This window comes from Aegilops tauschii, chromosome 3, assembly GCF_002575655.3.
Source record: "Aegilops tauschii subsp. strangulata cultivar AL8/78 chromosome 3, Aet v6.0, whole genome shotgun sequence".
NCBI lineage: Eukaryota > Viridiplantae > Streptophyta > Magnoliopsida > Poales > Poaceae > Aegilops > Aegilops tauschii.
In genome coordinates, this window is record NC_053037.3 from 614,621,649 (window position 1) to 614,641,204 (window position 19,556).

A 19,556-nucleotide genomic window follows, 5' to 3' on the forward strand; every position below is an offset into this window, starting at 1 on the left:
TCCTCTCAACATCATTCAGCTGCTCACCGCCTCTGCCCCTACACTTTCAACATATAGAGTTATCACATGGTACGTCTATTAAAGGAGGGTGATCGCACTCTTGGGTCGCTCCGGACTAGTCGACTATCGTGTTCTTGATTCCGCATACAGATGTTTCGTTAAGGTTTGGAGGATCACAATCCATTTGGCAGCAATTTCATTTTTCATGTGATGGTTTCTTGATGTTCTGTACTGCTCATTGCAAAAGTGAAATACTCGTCGTCGCGGCCCTTGGAGGCTGACGGAGGAGAGGTGGCGGATCCAGGATTTGAAGTTACCCGGGGCGAACTTTTATAGGCAACAAAAAATCGAAGCCTGGATAGACGATGCAATCAAATAGGACAATCAAAACATGAATTGGCCAATAGTATGCATTCAGGCAAGACGATCAACATAATGAAATATTTAAAAAAGTTTCATTCTCAAGGACTAAACAAAAATTATATAACACAAAAAATCGTGTAAAATCTAACTTCTATCGTATTCGTAATTAATTTCAGTACTCAGCTTTCAAGAATTATGTCAACGTGACAACAATTATAGAATGACAACAATTAAAAATGATAGAGCGTGAAGAGTAGAAAATAAGGGAAGATCAAAAGAACCTGCTCATCATTGCTACCTCTGTTGCGTGCTCGCTTGCAGTTTTGAGCGGGATGTGTGGCCGTGGCGGTGGGAGGCTGCCTCCTGCGTGGACGGCCCCAGAAACAAGGTGGACTTCCTTCTCCTTCAATGAACTTATGAACACCTTTGGTTGGAAGAACCTGGGAAGGGATGCAGCAAGGCGGCATGGAGGGCATCGCGAGGCGGCGAGGCAGGGCGACGGCGTGATGGTGGCTGATCGGTTTCGATCGATAGGGATTGGGGACATCAAAGGCAGCGTACAGAAGTGAAATGGGCTGCGTAAAGGAAAAGAATGGGTCCTCTCATATTGGGCCTTACTCACTGGCCCATCTCCTAATCGAAGCGTTTTTCTTCTCGTCTCATAATCCTGCTCGAAGAGTTTCCCTTCTTCTTCTTGTAGCCTGCGTACACGAAGCTCCAGTCGTCTCCAGGTCATGGTGACCAGGACTGGCCAAAGCAGTCTGGGGGTACCCTAGCTTCCCAAAATTTACCCGGGGCGGCCGCCCCTACACGACCCCACGCTGGATCCGCCCCGGTGCACCCATCGAGGCAACCGTTGGGCATGCCCGATTCAACCGAGCCGATGGCGTCTTTTCCTCGTATCGCAAGCCTCCTCTTGGCAGGGCCCTGCGCCGGTGGCAGAAAGAGCGGGGCCGGCGGTGTAGATGAGAGACGAGCACATGTGCGGCAGAGGGCAGAAGATGATTGAGAAACGAGGCAGGCGAACCAACGTGCTCAAACCCAACGGCAACGCACGCAACACCACGGAAATCTGGGAAAAACGAACAGGCCTCCTATTTATTTTGCACATGGGGCGCTGGACAACGAGGAAACGCACAGGCTAGTGCACGGTATTGGGCAGGCCCACTTACCCGGTTGTTGTATTTTCCTACTACAAAACTAGTTTTTTTAATTTCGTTAAAAAAATACTTGACTGGTTTTGAATCGGTTTTTTATTAAATAGAAGAATATTCATGAATTCAAAAAAGGTTAAAAAAATTCAAACAAATGCTTGTGAATTAAAAATTTGAAAATTTGAATAATGTCCGTGAATTCAAAAAAATCATGAATTTTCAAAAGATATTCATGAATCCAAAACATGTTCATGAAATCAAAACATATTCACTAGCATTCGTGAATTTCAAAAAATGTTCTGGAAACTTGAAAAATGTTCATGAATTCAAAAGATCTTTATGAATTCAAATTTTTTGCAAACTTCAGAAATAGTTTCTTAAAATAAAAAATCATGAATTCAAAAAAGGTTGTCAAGAGTATAAAAACAAATACCTATTTACAAAAAAAGATCCGAATTTTAAAAAATTTAAAAAGGGAACCAAAAGAGAAAATAAAAATTATATAAAGGAAAAGAAAGAATGAAAAATGAAAAAAAACGAGCAGAAAATGACTGTTCGTAGCGGAGCTAGCTAGAGACAGGCGCTGGTAGGGAGGCCGGCCGACGGGGAGCTAGCCGCGGGGACGCCCATGGAGGCTCAGGCTCTGATCACCAAGCTGAATACTATTGTTCACATTATGCGAGGATGTTACAGTGTTGTACAAATAAGGAGGAGTGGACTAACCATCTCCATGATGGGAGGCATGCACAAGCCGCATGCTCAGATTCTATAATCTAGTAGAGGGAGGACAGACACAACACAATACATAGCACATGAACACAATTTTCTTAACAATTTATTCTCTTATTCATCCATCTTTCCAATTGGCTACAAGAATCTAGTTCTATGGATCTACAGAGGAGGAAGAGGGGGGAGGATGGCAAGCAGGTCCGCATTCCGCAAATGACTTGTAACAAGTCCAGTTATACAAACAGCAGTAACACGTGTTTTTTGTCGGGGTTGCACGGTGGGAAAGTGCTACTCCTGTAGCACCCAGGATGATCACCTGTAATAATATTGATATATATCATTAATATTCAAGACTAAGTGGCAGTGAGAAAAACACACGTGAAGAACCAAAGGAAGGAAGGACACGAGAAGAACAATATGTTGCAATCGGTGATAGCATCAGTTACACTGCCCTTGAATAGCAAGGCATACGATAAGAGCAAGAATCAACAGCGTGTTGACGCGCTTGGTACAGTCCATTCTGCAAGTGCAACAAACCTTAGCATTTGGAGATACAAGAGAAAAAAAAATTAAAAATTGAGCTGATCTTTGGTCATACGGACTAAGTGTTCAATTACATGGTAAAGCATGGCATAGTGAAACATCCGGTTTGCGGGAAATCAACGCCACATTCACAATTTGTGCATGGTCATACACAATCATGTACGGATAGTCATGGAGCAGATAATTCAGTGGCTAAAATTAATGATAAAAAGACAACTCAGTCATTTTGTCGAGCGTTAAGGTGATACGAGGCTTACTAATTAAGAAGTATGTCGATTTATTATTTTTCACGCTTCATCAGTAAGCAGGTTCCCATTCAAGCTAAAAATAGCCTGTTACTATCCTAGAGTTCTGTGTTAACATACCGAACTAATATCTATGGACCTAGTTAAGAACTGGCATACTTGATCTAAACATATGGATTAAGTGCTCAACCCAGCTACGGAGTACGCCATAATCGTGCATCATGGTCCAGGCTGGGTGCGGTAGTTAAGAGCTGGGTTCTGTAAGCTAGTGTAGCAAACATTAACGTCTGGTAATTCATGGCTTCCAGGCTGCTACATAATCCGGAAGAGTATCTTTTCACATAGCCAAAAGCAAAAATGAAAGAGGACAAGGAAAGAAGAACGGCCCAAGGCGAAGAACCATCATTTCTTACCCACATGTTGGCATTTTTCTTTTTTGGAAATGGTGGTATACCCCCGGCCTCTGCATCATAATGATGCATGCAGCCATCTTATTAAAAGTTCGCAAAGTAACACAAAGTCGTCAAAGTATTACAGCTCGCAAGTGGAGCGAAAAAAGAACAGAAACAAAGTTCATGCCGACAAACATAACCGGAATGGCAAAAAGAAGGATAAGCTCCCTAGACTCCTATCCTGTTATGCGACCGCCATTCGAACCGGTTGAATAAAGCCCGTGCTACCATCTCCCAATGGTTGCATCAAGTAACCAACAGCTCCCTGGATTCCATAGGAGTGGGTAAGGACCACGTACGGATCCAAACAGTAGCTCTGAAGATGACCTGTAGTTGCCTCGACATCTCGAAGCATGGCCGTCCTCTTGGCACGCGCTAACTGCAGGTCATCAGCATCAGGTTGTTCCTGGATCCGGTTGCTGACACGCCTGCCAGACGCTACCGGATCCGGGATCCCGCCAAAGGAAATGAGCTCCTCTGTAGTCCTCTCCCTAGGTGAGTGCTCCCCACAAAGACGCCCATCCCTAGATGCCAGTGAGGAAGGGATAGGCGCGGCTTCGCGAGCCACTCCAGCCGAAATGGTGGGAGAAACTGACCGTGGAGCCACCTGCTCCATAGTCCCTCTCCCCCCCAAAACCGATGAAGGAGGGCGGAGACGACGTCGGCGAGGGAACAGTGCTGGCCTCGTGCCTGTGCACCGAACCAAGCTGTCCAGAACTGCCCCGCGGTGAGAAAGTAGGGCGGACCTCCAGCCCGCGCCCCTCCCCCAGCTGACCTGATACAGTCATAATCGGGCTGGGAGTGGTAGCCTCCGGCCCACCCCACCCACCCACCCACACACACACACACACTCGCCAACGGTTGGCATGACTAGCTACATATGAGAACTATGAGAGCTCACCTTGATTCAGCAGCGGACCGGCCAGGACAGCTTAGGACGATGATGTTGCGGCCGTAGATCACCTCGATCTGCCGGTCCAATTTGATACGGCAGATACAAACCCACAAAAGGAGAGGAGACGTGAGATGGTTCAGTTTTCACTCTTGAATGAGGGGATTGGGATTTGAAACAAGAATACGAGATGAGAGAGAGCAACTCACGGTCCACTGACTTAGGACTCCTGCTGGCTGCTGCTGCTTCGGTTCTTGCCGGCCGGAGAGACGAGAGAGGAGCGCAGAGAAGCCAGGGAGCAGAATGATGTTGGCGCAGCTAGCCCTATCACTCGACGGGGATCACCGGAGACACGGCCGGAGAGGAAGAAGATGGACACAGAGAATATGGTGGCGCACAAACACCTGCCGCATGAACGGCGTTTTTCTGTTTTCTCCTCGAGCTCGAACTCGATCAGCGCAACACAGTGCACAGGTGGGGTGGGGGCTTTATAACTGCCTGCACAGACATGCCAGCCCGCGCCCATACGCACCCACTCACCCACACGCCACGCGCGCGCCCCTCGCGCATGTACGCGATCACCCCGGCCGCAACTCACGCCCGACGCGGTCACTCCACCCGCACGTTGCGCCAACAAACTCACGCACACACCCTCGGACACGCACACACGCACCCGAGCCCGCCACGGGCTGGACCCGACGCGCCCAGCGCATGCACACACACGCGCACGCACTCGAACCCGCCGTGGCCTATTGCCCAACAAGTGATATGGTGGTGTGATGCCCTGAGAGCCCCATGAAGAGCAGTTTATAAAGATGACTATCGAGGCGCTGCGAGGCCACAACTACATCGTTGGGCGCCATTATTGTTTTCCCTATGAACGGTCAGAGGAACTCGGCCTTTTCCCTCCACTTCGGGCTGTCCGGCCTGTAAGGCAATACGAAGGCAAGGCCTACTACTAATTTTTCAACTATCACCAGAAAGCATGCGTGTTTGCATTCTAGAAATCTACATGTACTCCTAGTGACGCAGAGAAAGCATATTCTGTGAAATATGATTGCATATATCAAATTCAAAGTATGAGATTGCTAACCGGGCTTGCTGGTCGGTAGAGAAAGCATATTCTCACCAGTAGTAAAAGCATGTCAATGGATTGCTGTTCGAGACGCTGAATAGGACCACAATGTTAGACGAATAAGCCGCGGCGTCCGGGGCGCGTCGTGCGTGTGTGTGTGTGCGCGCGTGTGTAGGTTGCTTAGTCAGCTGTGCGGGGGTGTGGCCGCGCCGGGCGCTGGACCCGGTGGCGTGCCGTTGCGTACGTGCACGGCGGACGCGGAAACTGTGGAGCGCGGGGCTTGGAGTACGTGAGAGCTATGTGGTTAGCGACGCATGGGAAGCGGCCGCGGTGCGCGCGTCGTTGGGCATGCGGGTCGTGCGTGTTGCCCAGCGAAAGCGTAGGGATTGCGTTGTCGTTGGCTACAAAACTGGATGCTCTCGGAATTGTTATGCAGCGTTGTGTTTTGAGTTCGTGCTCAGGGAAATACATAACAAGGCCGTACGTGCGGCGGCGGGTGTTCGAGCGCCCGGTAAAACTACCTGTGCCTTCTGTTTCCTCCTTCTTCCTTCTTCTTCTTCGCTGATTTGAGCCACACAGAGAGAGAGGCAGCAGCTAGGGCAGTCTAGGGCTAGGGTTAGACAACAACACACTGGAGGATGTGCACATGCAAGGGCCTGTGGATAAAGCAATGCTTTTTCTTACACTTCTCCTCTTGTTTTGGACTCTAATTTGCATGATTTGAATGAAACTAACCCCGGACTGACGTTGTTTTCAGCAGAAATACCATGGTGTTGTTTTTTTTCAGAAATAAAAGTTCTCGGAATGGAACGAAACTTTGCAAGAATTTTTATATAATAAATCAGAATTTCTGGAGTCAAGACCTACCGGAGAGGGGCCCCTGTGAGGGCACAACCCACCAGGGCATGCCCCCCTCTCTTGGCGCGCCCAGGTGGGTTGTCCCCACCTGGTGGCCCCGCGGACCCTGAAACCGACGATATAAAATCATATTTTTCCAGAAAAAAATCAAGGAGAAAGAATTATCGCGTTCCACGAGACGGAGCCGCCGCCACCTCCTGTTCTTCATCGGGAGGCCAGATCTGGAGTTCGTTTGGGGCTCCGGAGAGGGGGATCTTCGTTGTTCGTCATCACCAACCCTTTTCCATCGTCAATTCCATGATGCTCCCCACCGGGAGTGAGTAATTCCTTCGTAGGCTCGCTGGTCGGTGAGGAGTTGGATGAGATTCATCATGTAATCGAGTTAGTTTTGTTAGGGCATGATCCCTAGTATCCACTATGTTCTTAGATTGATATTGACTTTGCTATGCTTAATGCTTGTCACTTTGGGCCCGAGTGCCATGAACTCAGATCTGAACCGTTTATGTATCCATGTTCTAGATCTGATCTTGCAAGTTATAGTCACCTACTACGTGTTATGATCCGGCAACCCCGTAGTGACAACAACCAGGCCCACCCCGGTGATGACCGTAGTTTAAGGAGTTCATGTATTCACTATGTGTTAATGCTTTGTCCCGGTTCTCTATTAAAAGGAGGCCTTAATATCCCTTAGTTTTCAATAGGACCCCGCTGCCACGGGAGGGTAGGACAAAATATGTCATGCAAGTTCTTTCCATAAGCACGTATGACTATTTACGGAATACATGCCTACATTATATCGATGAACTGAAGCTAGTGTCGTATCGCCCTAGGTTATAACTGTCACATGATGAATATCATCCAACAAGTCACCGATCCAATGCCTACAGATTTATCTTGCATTGTTTCTGCTAAGTTACTACTGCTATCGTCACTGTTACACTTGCTACAAAATACTGCTATTGTCGTTACTGTTACCGTTGCTACTGTTACTACTATCAAAACTATCAAACTACTTTGCTACTGATCACTTTCCTGCAGATGATTAATCTCCAGGTGTGGTTGAATTGACAACTCAGCTGCTAATACCTTCAAATATTCTTTGGCTCCCCTTGTGTCGAATCTATAAATTTGGGTTGAATATTTTACCCTCGAAAACTGTTGCGAACCCCTATACTTGTGGGTTATCAAAAGCCCACACGCCTGAGAGGGACCCCGTCAGGGCGCGCGGCGGCTATGAGCTGCCCTAGGTCGACCTGATCGCCCTTAGGGCCTCGAGGTACGCCGCCCTGCAACAAGAAGAACAGACGAAGAACGAGAAAGAAGAAGAACAAGGGAGAGAGATAAAGGTAAAGGTAAAAAGTGGTAGATGATTTGTTCGATTGTGTGTTGTCCAATCGGCCGTCACCTCTCATCTATTTATGAGGCGGCTGGACTTCCCGTACAAGAAAAGGACTAAAAATTCCGTCCAAAGCATCAAAAACCCTAACCTAACTCGGACAGGAATCTTTGGCAATTTTCCGGATCAACTCGGTCTCACCGATTGGTTTGCTTCGGTCCCACCGAGTGAACGTGGCCAACTCTCTGTAACTTCCTATAATTTCCCAGATCAACTCGGTCTCACCGATTGGTTTGCTTCGGTCCCACCGAGTGAACATTGCTAACTCTCTCGTAATTTTCCGGACCAACTCGGTCTCACCGATCAAATCAACTCGGTCGGTCCGAAATGACTCTACAGCTTCTGTTTCTGACCTTGTTTTGCCTCCACAGGTTGCATACGACCTCGGATTAAGACGATTTTTATATCAAAATCAACCGTTTCGACGAGACGCACAACTTTTGTGTTGAAACATTTTCCATTAGAGGCCATCTTAACTGAGTATCATGCCATTCTTTAATCTGGTGTCAACATGAGCATCTCCGAACTTGTCATAATTATTGCAACCGAGCTCCGTTTTAGACCATCTTCATATCCATCTTGACCTTCTTGAAGAGAGTCATCCCATGGTGACTTCCAATCATAAGTTTGAATTAATCTTGACATAGTTTTAAGCAACTTTTGAGCGTCAACACTTCTAATTATGTCACTGGGCGTGTTTCCAAGTTCATCTCACCAAGAAGTTATGTGCCTTGATAAATTTGGCAATGGCAAACACAGGCTTGTATTTTGGTTGATTTCCTGTTAATTACTTGTCATGCTCTTGTTCACTTGGTCGAAGGAGGTTTGCGAATATGTGTCAAGGCATGAACCTCAAGTCTTAAATTGAATTCTGTGAGAGCATGAATCCTACTCGAGAATCCAGACTGGGTTTACACTTTCTAATCAAGTTTAAACTACTTCATCGGTAACCATAGCTCACATGGTTTTGCAACCAACAAACTAAACGATGCTTCTACATACATGACACAACAGTCAACAATTAACCACCCTTGTCGTGTAATATAAGATCACTAGGAAGCACAACCAGTGGTCACATAAATCACCTTTGCCCCTAACTCATCTTTGTTTTTTCGTCCCTATTCTTTCTTCTTTTTTCTAAACAGCCTCCTCTGCAAGCATCACCTGTCATACAACAAACATTAGGGGTACTGTTGCTAGCTAGTCGCTGAACCTGAGCAACATCCATCACTCGCTTGCTTATTCCAGAGCAAGTGGAAACTGAGCACGACTGAGAAAATGACTTTTGGGGTTTCAAAGCCACATACAGAAGGCAGAGCATTATTTGTTTTGCTTTTAACCAAAGCCATAGATTTGATTACCCGAATGTTTAGCACAACATCCACAACTATCACTAACAAGAAACTATGACTTCCCGCGGCTAGACTATTCAGCCGCACCGACAAGTATATGGCTATATGCTTAAAATCAAAATATGTGCCTCCGGGTTGTGCCTATCTGTATCGAAATTCAACTCAAGAAAGCATGTACGTAAAGAAAGCAGCATGGCAAATGTGATGTTTCTGTCTTGAAGATGGTAGCCCTCTGGTTTTGTACCTCTCATGGGTACCGAAACTCAAGTATATAGTTTGACCTCTAATGGAGCCGGAAGGGAGACCGCCAATAGGCCATTATATATGGACACAACCATCATATGGACACGAGACTTCCCCCACCTCTCGAGACTCCACGTCGCCTCCTTAGCGAACCGGACCACCGACATCAGAAGGACTAGCCATGACCAAGCTCCGCATGCCACCAGCGCCGTCGCCACACGAATCGCAACGCCAACCACTCGCATCACCGGTTGGGCACCAACCAACCATGATGTCGTGCACGTCCATCCGAAAGGAAGCTCCAAGCAACCACCGATCTTCAAAGCAACACTCCGAAGGAGCAACTGTCGTAGGGATGATGTCGTTGCCCGACCCAGACGGGTCTAGGATTTCGCCCGAATAACCATATCCAAGGATGGAACGAGCCGAAGAGACTCCGGCGACGGAGGGAAGGGGGGCGGCTGCGGTAGGAGGTGGCTCCGCCGGTGTCGCCAGAGAGGCAACGCGAGGGCTGTGTTGGATTTTACTGGAGCCTACTTTTGACCATGATTTATGTTTGGCGTGAAGGGTTACGCTCACGCGCGAGAATCAAGGCACCACGCACGTGCTGAACGTGTTTCAGTTTCTGCCCAGATCTCACTGAGGCGATTATGAAGTTATGATTAGTGAAGTTTACCAATCGGAGTTTTCATTCTTGCCATTCTTGTATTTTCTGCAAGAATGTGCTCCAGTTCCATTTCAACATATATTTTCACAAAAGTTTTGCACGGAATTACTAGATAACTTATTTAAAATATTTGATTCAGAGTTTACCAACGTTTTATGAAATACAAACTATTTCATTAGTTTTGGAATCATTCCAGGGGCACTAAACCAACTTTCACAATTTTATTCGTTGCAGCATAGTGTCGGTGAATTTTCACATCAGTTTTACAGATATTCAGTCATACACAGATGTTTCATACAAATCCTGAAATCAAATTGTAATCTAAAGTCAATCCGCACAAATCGAAATTCAGAAGCAATTTCAGTACTTGTATGTTCTCGTCAGAGAGTAATAATTTTGGTTCATTTGATTCTCAAGCCATCCTAAGATGCCGATTGAGCGTGCAGATAGGTGCTTACTACAGTACAGCCTTATCTATTTTGTGGGTTGACTAGACGATCTATGTTTCCCAACTGTCAATACTTCTATCGTCTCTAAGCAATGCTAAATAGATAACATCAAGCTTGATAGAACAGGCACAAGTGCAAGAGATTTTTCTTTCAAACGTGGAACATAGCCGCCAGGTTGAATGCTTAATGTGGAACACAACTTACAGTAAGCAGGTACATGTACGTACTTACACTATATGCTATACGAGTAGTATGTTGCTATGTCAAGAACACTAGAACGAAGAGTATGATGAATAAGACCACCAGGAAGAGGATGAGCATGATCTGCCCCTTGATGCCGGCCTTCTTCATCACCATCGCCACTCGTTTCTGCACAAAGTCGAGTCTGTTGGAAGTAGTTTCCATCTCCAGGCTTAGGTTGTTCAGGATCCTTTCCTGTAAAAACAGTAGCATGTACTCCAATTACTTCCTCTGCCAGTAACATGCTAACATGCACACTTTTTATGCCGCTACACTCATAACGGAAAAACAACTGCACGCCCATGCAGCAACCTAGAAGCCTGCTTGCCAGTCAGTAGCAACTACCTGTCCAGATAGTTCTTCGTGTATGGTAAGCCCTACACCTCCAATCCTCTGAACGCTCGCACTGAGCTCATCAAGTTCATCATCCTGCTGCCTAAAAGAAATTCGGTAAAAAGAGTTAGTTAACGATAACCAAGAGCATACTCATACAGGTCTCTCAAGGGCGGCATGAGAATGAGCACGTACAGATAAGATGATTCAGTTCATGAAAAGGCTGTATTATCCAGGAGGAGCAACAAAGACACTAAATAGAATGTAAACATGATATTTCTACTAATTAGGGTGTGTCAAAAGAAAAAACCTTAGTAAAAATGGTTAGGATGCTCATGCTGGACTAAAACCATGGAATAAAAAAGGCAGAGGTAACAGTTTTTTTGGCGGTAACAGAGTTTTTTAGCAATGCATAGAACACCATAACTTTAAATTAAACACCGCCTACTTACATACAAGGGGAATCTTGAGTAATCCTACTCATATTGAACAGATAATAAGTTTCTTTTTTTAGAGCACATGTTTCTAACCAACATATTTGAACAGTATATGAGCAGTAAAAGTAAGAGTGAGCAAACTCACCTCATGAGTAGAAGCTGTCTATCTGATTCTGAAGCAATATAGTCATCATTGTCTTGGGAAGAATAGTAGTTAGTTCTGCTTGTACCATTGTCCTGATGTCTTGCCATTGCAGGATTGCTCTTCCCCTTTTCAACAGCCCTTTTTACAGTACCAATCTGGTGGTTGTCCAAAGATACGAATCCAAAATAAATAGACTTCACTTTGCCAATCGTAAAGATAAAAGCACACTAACATAAATGTCATTCCCATCTGTCTCCTCTTTACATGCTAAAGGATGTCATCATATTCAGCTGTAATAGTGCCATCCATGCATGCTCAAGAGTACCCCATTTTTGTTCTAAAAAGGGAGAGAGTACATGTGCCTCATTGGTAATCCTATGATATAGCTAGAAGAAAAACAATGAAGGAAATCTGTAGTATAACTTGTTCAGGAACAATCCTCAAGCCAGTCCAGTTATTATAATAAAGGCAGAGGAAGTATGTAAATGAATGATGGAACACATAAAGAAATACCTGATTACGAGCAGAGCCAGTCCAGTTCCGTCGTCTGGAGAGTTCAACTTCATCGAGTCCATAATACGCTGGATCCCTTGATGCAACTGAAATTGTCTTTTCCAACTCATCCACCTAAACATAAGCAAAAACTAGTCAGGCGAGAATAAATATATGGCAATAAAAAGTTTAGAATAGATAAATCAGATGCATATCCTGCCGTATAGATTAGTACCGAATGGAGATCAAAGTGACTATGGGTGCTGTTTTGCTGAGTTGTTATACCTGCCACTCAATGCTTTCACAGCTGGTGAGAAGCTCTTTTGTTAGATGAACATATTCTCCAGTGTTTGAAGAAACTTGCTCCCACCGATGGAAAGTAGTCTGCAGCTTACCAATCTGCAAAATGAAGATGATATTTATCCTCAGGACCAAGATACATGCAGTTTGATGATGCAATGTGTTTCTAAAGTTATGGGAGAGTTAAGCAACATATGCATACGAGTTTTATCTTCAGGATTAACATAACAGGACAGATAAATTCATGTGTTTCTGAAACTAGAAGAGACTTGGCAGCACTAGCTATTCAAATTTTCAACTATCTTGTCAAAGAGGCCATGGATTATCAGATAAAGAATACCAGTTACAGAGCTCTGTATCAGGTATTCAGGAAGCATGGTTAAAAATCAGTAGCTCTTCCCTCATGTCATAAAAAAAAAGAGAGAACCTCCCTTACAAACTCCCATTCTTTTAACCCAGGGGAGAAAAGAAAGGTCCTTATCCTCGGGACCAAGAGAGGAATACAGATGATAAATGCAGGCTGATGATCCAATATGTTCGTGAAACTATGGGAGAGTTTTAAGAAATACAGAGGAGCTTTATCCTCAGGAAAAACAGAGCATGACAGATAAATGCATGTGTTCTGAAACCACAGGAGACTTAGCAGAACATTTACCGCAGCGACTCATCTTTTCAAGCATCCAGTCTAATGGCCATATAACACCAGGCAACGAGGGGCAGTTACAGAGGTATGCACTCATCAGATATACAGAAACCATGCTTAAAAGCCAATATACATATTTATATACATATCCCCATAGAACAGAGCTACTAAGCAAACTAACAACCATGCACTTGATAACCTGCCCTGCACACTCTTATTCCCTCGAGTAACCCCCATTCCACAAGCACGGCAGGTGTGCGGTGTTTAAATCGGATATAATTTTTCTCTCTCTCGGAAGCATGCTATGAACCCACATGTTAATACATATCTATGCATCTATCCCCATACAACAACAGAACTCAGAACTAGTACAGCATCTATATGCATATAATTTTTTGCTTCCAGCCAGCACCATCAATCTTCTCAGATACCTACAAGGTTGGTGACTGCCTCAGCCATACAGTACCGGAGAATCCCTTATACTAGAAAATACAGAAGCGGTTTCCAGCAGCCACTACACCACGGCGCAGCCAAATAAACAGCGGCAGCATACGAAATCTCGCAACTAGAGGAAGAGAAAGGGGCGCAGAGGGGGTGGGGGGATTACCGAGCCCTGGATCTCCTCTCGGACGATGTAGAAGGGGTCCTGCGCGGAGCTCATGGCGGAGGCCGGATCCGCGGGTGGGGTGGGGTGGGGGAAGGCTGGGATTCGACCGGCCGTCCGTCCTCTCCCGGCGGCGAAGGAACCTAGGAGGCTAGGATTTGGGCGCGGTGCGGAGGAGATCCATGTCGTTGGTGTTGGTGTTGCTGCTCCGGTTCGGCGGTTGGTCGCGTGGACTGCTGCTGGCCCACCGGGTGTGGTGGGTGGTGCCTGTGGGGCGCTCGCCCGTGGGTCCGGACCGTAGGCCTGGTCCACGGAGAACCAACGCCTGCGTAGCCTCGGCCCCCGTACTTCCCTCACAATCGTGCGTGCTGATTTGAATTGTATTGTACTCTCCCTCTGTTAAGTCAAACTTAAAACTTTCCCTCAAAAAAAAAAGTCAAACTTAAAACTTCACACACAAGATTTCTCTAAAGTGAGACTTGGTAAAGTTTGGCCATGTTTATAGGAAAAATTTATCAACATTCACAGTACCAAGTTAATATTAGTATTAGATTGATGCATCATCATGGAATTAATTTTCCTATTGCATAATTTTAATTTTGTAAATCAACATTCACAGTACCAAATTAATATTATTAGATGCATCATGGAACTGAATTTCCTATTACATAATTTTGATATATTTTTTTAATATCAATTTCGTTACGGTTTATCAAATTTGACTTCAGACAAATCTTATATGCGGAGTAAAAAGGAATGGAGGGAGTAGTTTTACAAGTTTATTTATTATTACAACCCATCGTAAGTCGATAGATGGTGTCTGTTTGAGGTGTTTTTTTTTTGCCTGTATATAACATCTAAATAAATCCTATACAATCGGTCCAAAAAATCATGTACAATCGGTTAATCAACCACATGGACCGGATCATGAATATTACAAGCACCGACAAAACCAAAAACAGCAGCTCGAATTTTACAAGCAACGACCGAGGCTGGATTCACCATTTCTCCACATCCTCGTGCACATCAAACTTGTACACGTTACAGATTCTACCACAGTACATGCTTACACACGTTCTATGCGGAGTAAAAAAAACGGAGGGAGTATTTTTACAAGTTTATTCATTATTACAACTCATCTTAAGTCGATGGATGGTGTCTGTTTGGGGTTTGTTTTTTGGCCTATATATGACATCTAAAAAACTCCTATACAATCGGTCCAAAAAATCCTATACAGTCAGTTAATCGACCACAGGGACCGGATATGTCTTTTCCTTCCACTTTTTGGTATGTTTGGGACTACACCTTCTTTTGAACACACCAAATCCCGTCTCTCTATTTCTTTCCTCCTCCACAAGAAAAGCTCTTCTCCTCCCGTCAGCGCTGCCGCCGGTCCGTCCCATCTCCGTTGGCCTCTAGACCATGGAGGTGCGGAGGATCTCAGACCCCCGTCAGCGGGAGGGACCCCGTTCTCGTTCTTGTTAGAGTTAGCGTCTTGGTTGGTCCAAAAAATCCTGTGTCGGTCAATCAACCACAGGGATCGGGTATGTGTTTTTTTTTCTTTTACTTTTTGATATGTTTGTGACTACACCTTCTTTCAAACATGTGTTTGGTATTATATAAACCAGGCCGGTGCATTATTACAAAAAAAGGACGAAAATCTGTTTCGATGAATGGGATCATAAATATTGCAAGCATAATACTTTGAAACAACAAGAAAAACAAACCGACAGAGCACTTGAACTCCCAGAATGTCTTACATTTAAAAGCAGAGGGTGTAGTACTTTGGAGCAAGTTAAGATTGAGGATGTATGAATTGCATGATGTATTGATTTGGTGCAATGTGCACGGTATATATAAGTACAAGGTGGGGCCTCTAGCTCAATCTATACAACAAACTAGAGAGGTGGGCCTAATGTACAAAAGACAATATACATGCATGAATATCATACTCAACACCCCCCCCCCCACGCAGTCGAAGCGGCACCTCCGCTGACGCAAAGAGAGTCACCTGTTCCCGAACAAAATGAATATCCAACTCAATATGCTTGGTCCGTCGATGATGCACCGGGTTAGCGGAAAGGTAGACCGCGGAGACGTTGTCGCAGTAGACCACCATGGCACGGTCAACAGGACAAGATAGCTCCTGAAGCAGCTGACGAAGCCACGAACACTCGGCGACGGCGTTGGCCACCGCACGATACTCAGCCTTAGCACTGGAGGGAGAGACCGTGGGCTGCCGCTTGGACGACCACGAGATAAGTGAGGGTCCAAGGTAGACACAATAGCCCGAGGTGGAGCGACGTGTGTCAGGGCAGCCCGCCCAGTCTGCATCCGAGTAGGCAGTGAGGGCGGTGTCAGCGGAGGCGTGAAGCGTAACTCCAAGATCCATAGTGCCGCAGACATAGCGGAGAATCCGCTTGACAACAGCCCAGTGAACATCCCGAGGAGCATGCATATGAAGACACACCTGCTGCACGGCATACTGAATCTCTGGTCGAGTCAAGGTGAGGTACTGGAGAGCACCGACGATAGACCGATAGAAAGCAGCATCCGAAGCAGGAGAACCATCCGTGGCAGAGAGCTTGGCCTTCGTATCAACAGGCGTGGCGGCGGGCTTGCAGTGAAGCATGCCAGCGCGCTCCAGGAGCTCATGAGCGTACTTCCGCTGATGAAGAAAGAAGCCATCCGAACTGCGCACCACCTCAACACCGAGGAAGTAGTGCAAAGGACCCAAGTCCTTGATGGCAAACTCAGCGCGAAGACGAGCCGTGAGCTGACTGAGAAGACCAGCCGTACAAGCCGTCAGGATGATGTCGTCGACATAGAGCAGCAAGTAAGCTGTGTCAGAGCCCTAATGATAGACGAAGAGCAAGGCGTCCGAGCGGGTAGAGCGAAACCCAAGCTGGTGGAGAAACGCCACGATGCGCTGGTACCAAGCGCGCGGAGCCTGCTTGAGTCCGTACAAGGACCGCGAAAGCAGGCACACGTGGTCGGGAAGTGCCGGGTCAACAAACCCGGTGGGCTGCTGACAGAAGACCTGCTCCTTGAGATGACCATGGAGAAAGGCGTTGGAGACGTCCATCTGGTGCACCGGCCAAGAACGGGAGACCGCAAGGTGGAGAACCGTGCGTATCGTGCCGGGCTTGACGACCGGAGTGAAGGTGTCGGTGAAGTCGATGCCAGAAGATGGTGAGGTGCATAGTTCCACCGTGGACGGCAAGGGCGAAGGTTAAGGAGAAGGGAAGCAGTAGCGAGTGCGTCCGGCCAGAAGCGAGGCGGCACATTAGCATGGAACAGGAGCGTGCGAACGCAGTCGTTCAGAGTGCGAAGGACGCGTTCGGCTCGACCGTTTTGCTGTGAAGTATACGGGCATGTGAAACGAAAAACTGTGCTGTGGTGCGACAGAAAAGTGCGGAAAGCAAGGTTGTCAAACTCTTTTCCATTGTCAGTCTGAAGAGCAAGGATGGGATGCCCAAACTGCGTGCTAACATAGGAGTAAAAAGCCGTCAAAGTGGAGAGTGCATCCGACTTTCGTCGTAAAGGAAACGTCCACACATAGTGAGAATAATCATCAAGGATAACCAGATAATATAAATAGTCCGAATTACTAGGAACCGGAGAGGTCCACACATCGCTATGAATCAACTGAAAAGGAAAAGAAGCTATGGTGGTGGAGTTATTAACCGGGAGGCGAACATGTTTGCCGGCACGACAGGCATGACAGGTGTGATCCTCTATCTTATTACAACTGAAACTGAAACTCCTAAGAATATGACGAAGTGTGACGGGGTTGGGATGACCCAAACGAGCGTGCCAGAGATCGACGCCGGCGGAGAGAGCAACGGGTGCAGTGGTGGAGGTAGACGACGGATGCACCGGATAGAGCTCGTCGAGGCTGTCACATCGGTGAAGTACCATCCTGGTTCGAGCGTCCTTAACACAAAAACCAAGTCCGTCAAATTCAACAGTAACATGATTTTCACGGGTTAAACAACGAACGGAAACAAGATTCTTAATAAGATGAGGTGACACAAGTATGTTAGACAAAGTAATAGGCATGGAATTAGAAGGAAAAGAAGTGTGCCCGACATGTGTGATAGGGAGGGTGGAACCGTCGCCGACAATGATGCGGCGGTCGATGGTGACGGGAGTGAAGGAGGCAAGATTACCAGGATGAGCAAACATGTGAGCCGTAGCCCCGGTGTCCATGTACCAATCGCCGCCTCCAGTGTAGTTGTTCGGCGTAGGCGCGGTGTGCAGCGCGGCGAGGAGCACTGGATCCCAAGGTGCCGGCGGTAGGGCCGGCGAGGGCGGTGGCGGGACCGCAGGGAGACCGTAGGCGCCGCTCAGCTGCGGCAGTGGGTATCCTCCATACGGCTGCGGAGCCGCGTAGTACGCCTGATGCGCCATCGGGTGCGGCACGGGAAGGGTCGGTGCAGGCGCCCGTGGAACCGGCATAGTGTAGGCATGAACGATACCGGTCCACGGGTTGTAACCGGAGGCCAACGGAGGGGGCACCTGGAACTGCTGCTGCTGCTGACGGGGCTGGCCGGCGCCCTGCGGCTGCTGCTGCTGCTGACTGCTGCGGCCGGCCCCACCGCGCCGACCCCCGTGGCGCCGTTCGGTGGGAGGGGCAGGCGACCCATAGGGTAGCGGGAGCAGCCCCGGCTGCTGGGTGGCCGGGTACGGTGCCGGGTGGCGCTGCGGAGGGGGCGCGGCCGGGGCGGCTGGTGGTGCCGCGGAGACGCCGCGGGTGGTGCCGGCGGCGAGAGCGGTGTGGATGGCCCGCGCCTTCACCTGCTTCATCCGCCGCTCCTCCAAGCGGAGGTACGCAACGAACTTGGCGAAGGACGGGTTGGGGATGAGACTGAGGTTCCCCGCGGCGTTGCCGAAGTCCTCATTGAGCCCGGCGGTGAGCGTGCTGAGGAGGAGGTCATCATTGACCTTGCCACCGATGTCACGAAGCTCGTCAGCGAGAGTCTTAAGGCGGCGACAATAGTCGTCAATGGAGGTGTTGTCCTGATGACACCCAAAGAACTCTAGCTGCAGAAAAACACGACGCTGGAGTTTGTTGTCGGTGAAGAGCCCGTTCAGCTTGGTCCACACGGCGCAGGCATCATCACCGTCCGTCACGACCGTCTGGAAGAGGTCGGGCATGATGGTGAGGAAAAACCAGCGGATGATCATAGTGTCGATGGTGGACCAGTCATGAAACTCGGGGACGAGGCTGGAGTCGACGGTGCCGTCCACGTGGTCCATGAGATGATACTCCCGAAACACGAGGGAGAAATACGTCTTCCACGTGTGGTAGGAGGAGTCCGCCTACGAGAGACGAACCGGCACCCGCTCGAGGATGTTGATCTTGCGGAGCTCGTTGACGTCGGGAGGGTTGGCGTCGGCGAACGGGTTGGAGTTGGTGAACGCGGATGACGTGACGGACGACATGACGACGAGGATCGGCTCGGGCGGGCGACTGCTGGCTCGGTTGGCGGCTGACGCAAAGCTGGCGATGTGCGCGAGCGGCGGCTGGTGAATAGCACGAGCGGCGGCTGGTGCAACTACGCGAGCGGGCGGAGCGGGCGGCTGGCAATGCGCGCGTGTGGCGGCTGGCGATACGCTTGGTGGGTAGCAGCGCGCGTGGAGGCGGCTGGCGATACGCTTTGGCGGGTAGCAGCGCGCGTGGAGACTTGGCGGGTAGCAGCAGCGGGATGGAGTCGGGACGCGAGGGAGTTGGGTGCGGCGGCACGAGAGAGGAGGAGAGGCGCATCGGCAGGGAGGAGCGGCGGCGGCCGGCGCGGGAGAGGCGCACGGGCGGCGGCGGCCGCCGCGGAAGCTAGGGTTTAGAACCTAAAAACTGATACCATGAGGATGTATGAATTGCACGATATATTGATTTGATGTAATGTGCACGGTATATATAAGTACAAGGTGGGGCCTCTAC

At 48.0% G+C, this 19,556-nt stretch overlaps 1 protein-coding gene across 1 annotated transcript; it reads right to left on the minus strand.

Moving 5' to 3' along the window:
* Positions 1 to 10,549: 10,549 nt before the first annotated feature.
* Positions 10,550 to 13,832, minus strand: LOC109785593 (syntaxin-61). Its single transcript, XM_020344218.4, has 6 exons — positions 13,616 to 13,832; positions 12,351 to 12,464; positions 12,087 to 12,200; positions 11,574 to 11,728; positions 11,004 to 11,094; positions 10,550 to 10,853 (listed from the first exon to the last, which is right to left on the minus strand). Exons 1-6 carry the CDS (start codon positions 13,667 to 13,669, stop codon positions 10,677 to 10,679), a joined length of 705 nt encoding a protein of 234 aa, XP_020199807.3. The 5' UTR covers positions 13,670 to 13,832; the 3' UTR covers positions 10,550 to 10,676.
* Positions 13,833 to 19,556: the final 5,724 nt, after the last annotated feature.

Bases quoted from the DNA above. Each gene is read 5' to 3' on its own strand.
- LOC109785593 (XM_020344218.4), bottom strand. From the start codon at position 13,669: ATGAGCTCCGCGCAGGACCCCTTCTACATCGTCCGAGAGGAGATCCAG. The intron at 12,465-13,615 runs GTAATCCCCCCA...TTCATTTTGCAG, and splicing joins GAGAGGAGATCCAGGGCTCG to ATTGGTAAGCTGCAGACTAC. The intron at 12,201-12,350 runs GTATAACAACTC...GCTTATGTTTAG, and splicing joins GTGAAAGCATTGAGTGGCAG to GTGGATGAGTTGGAAAAGAC.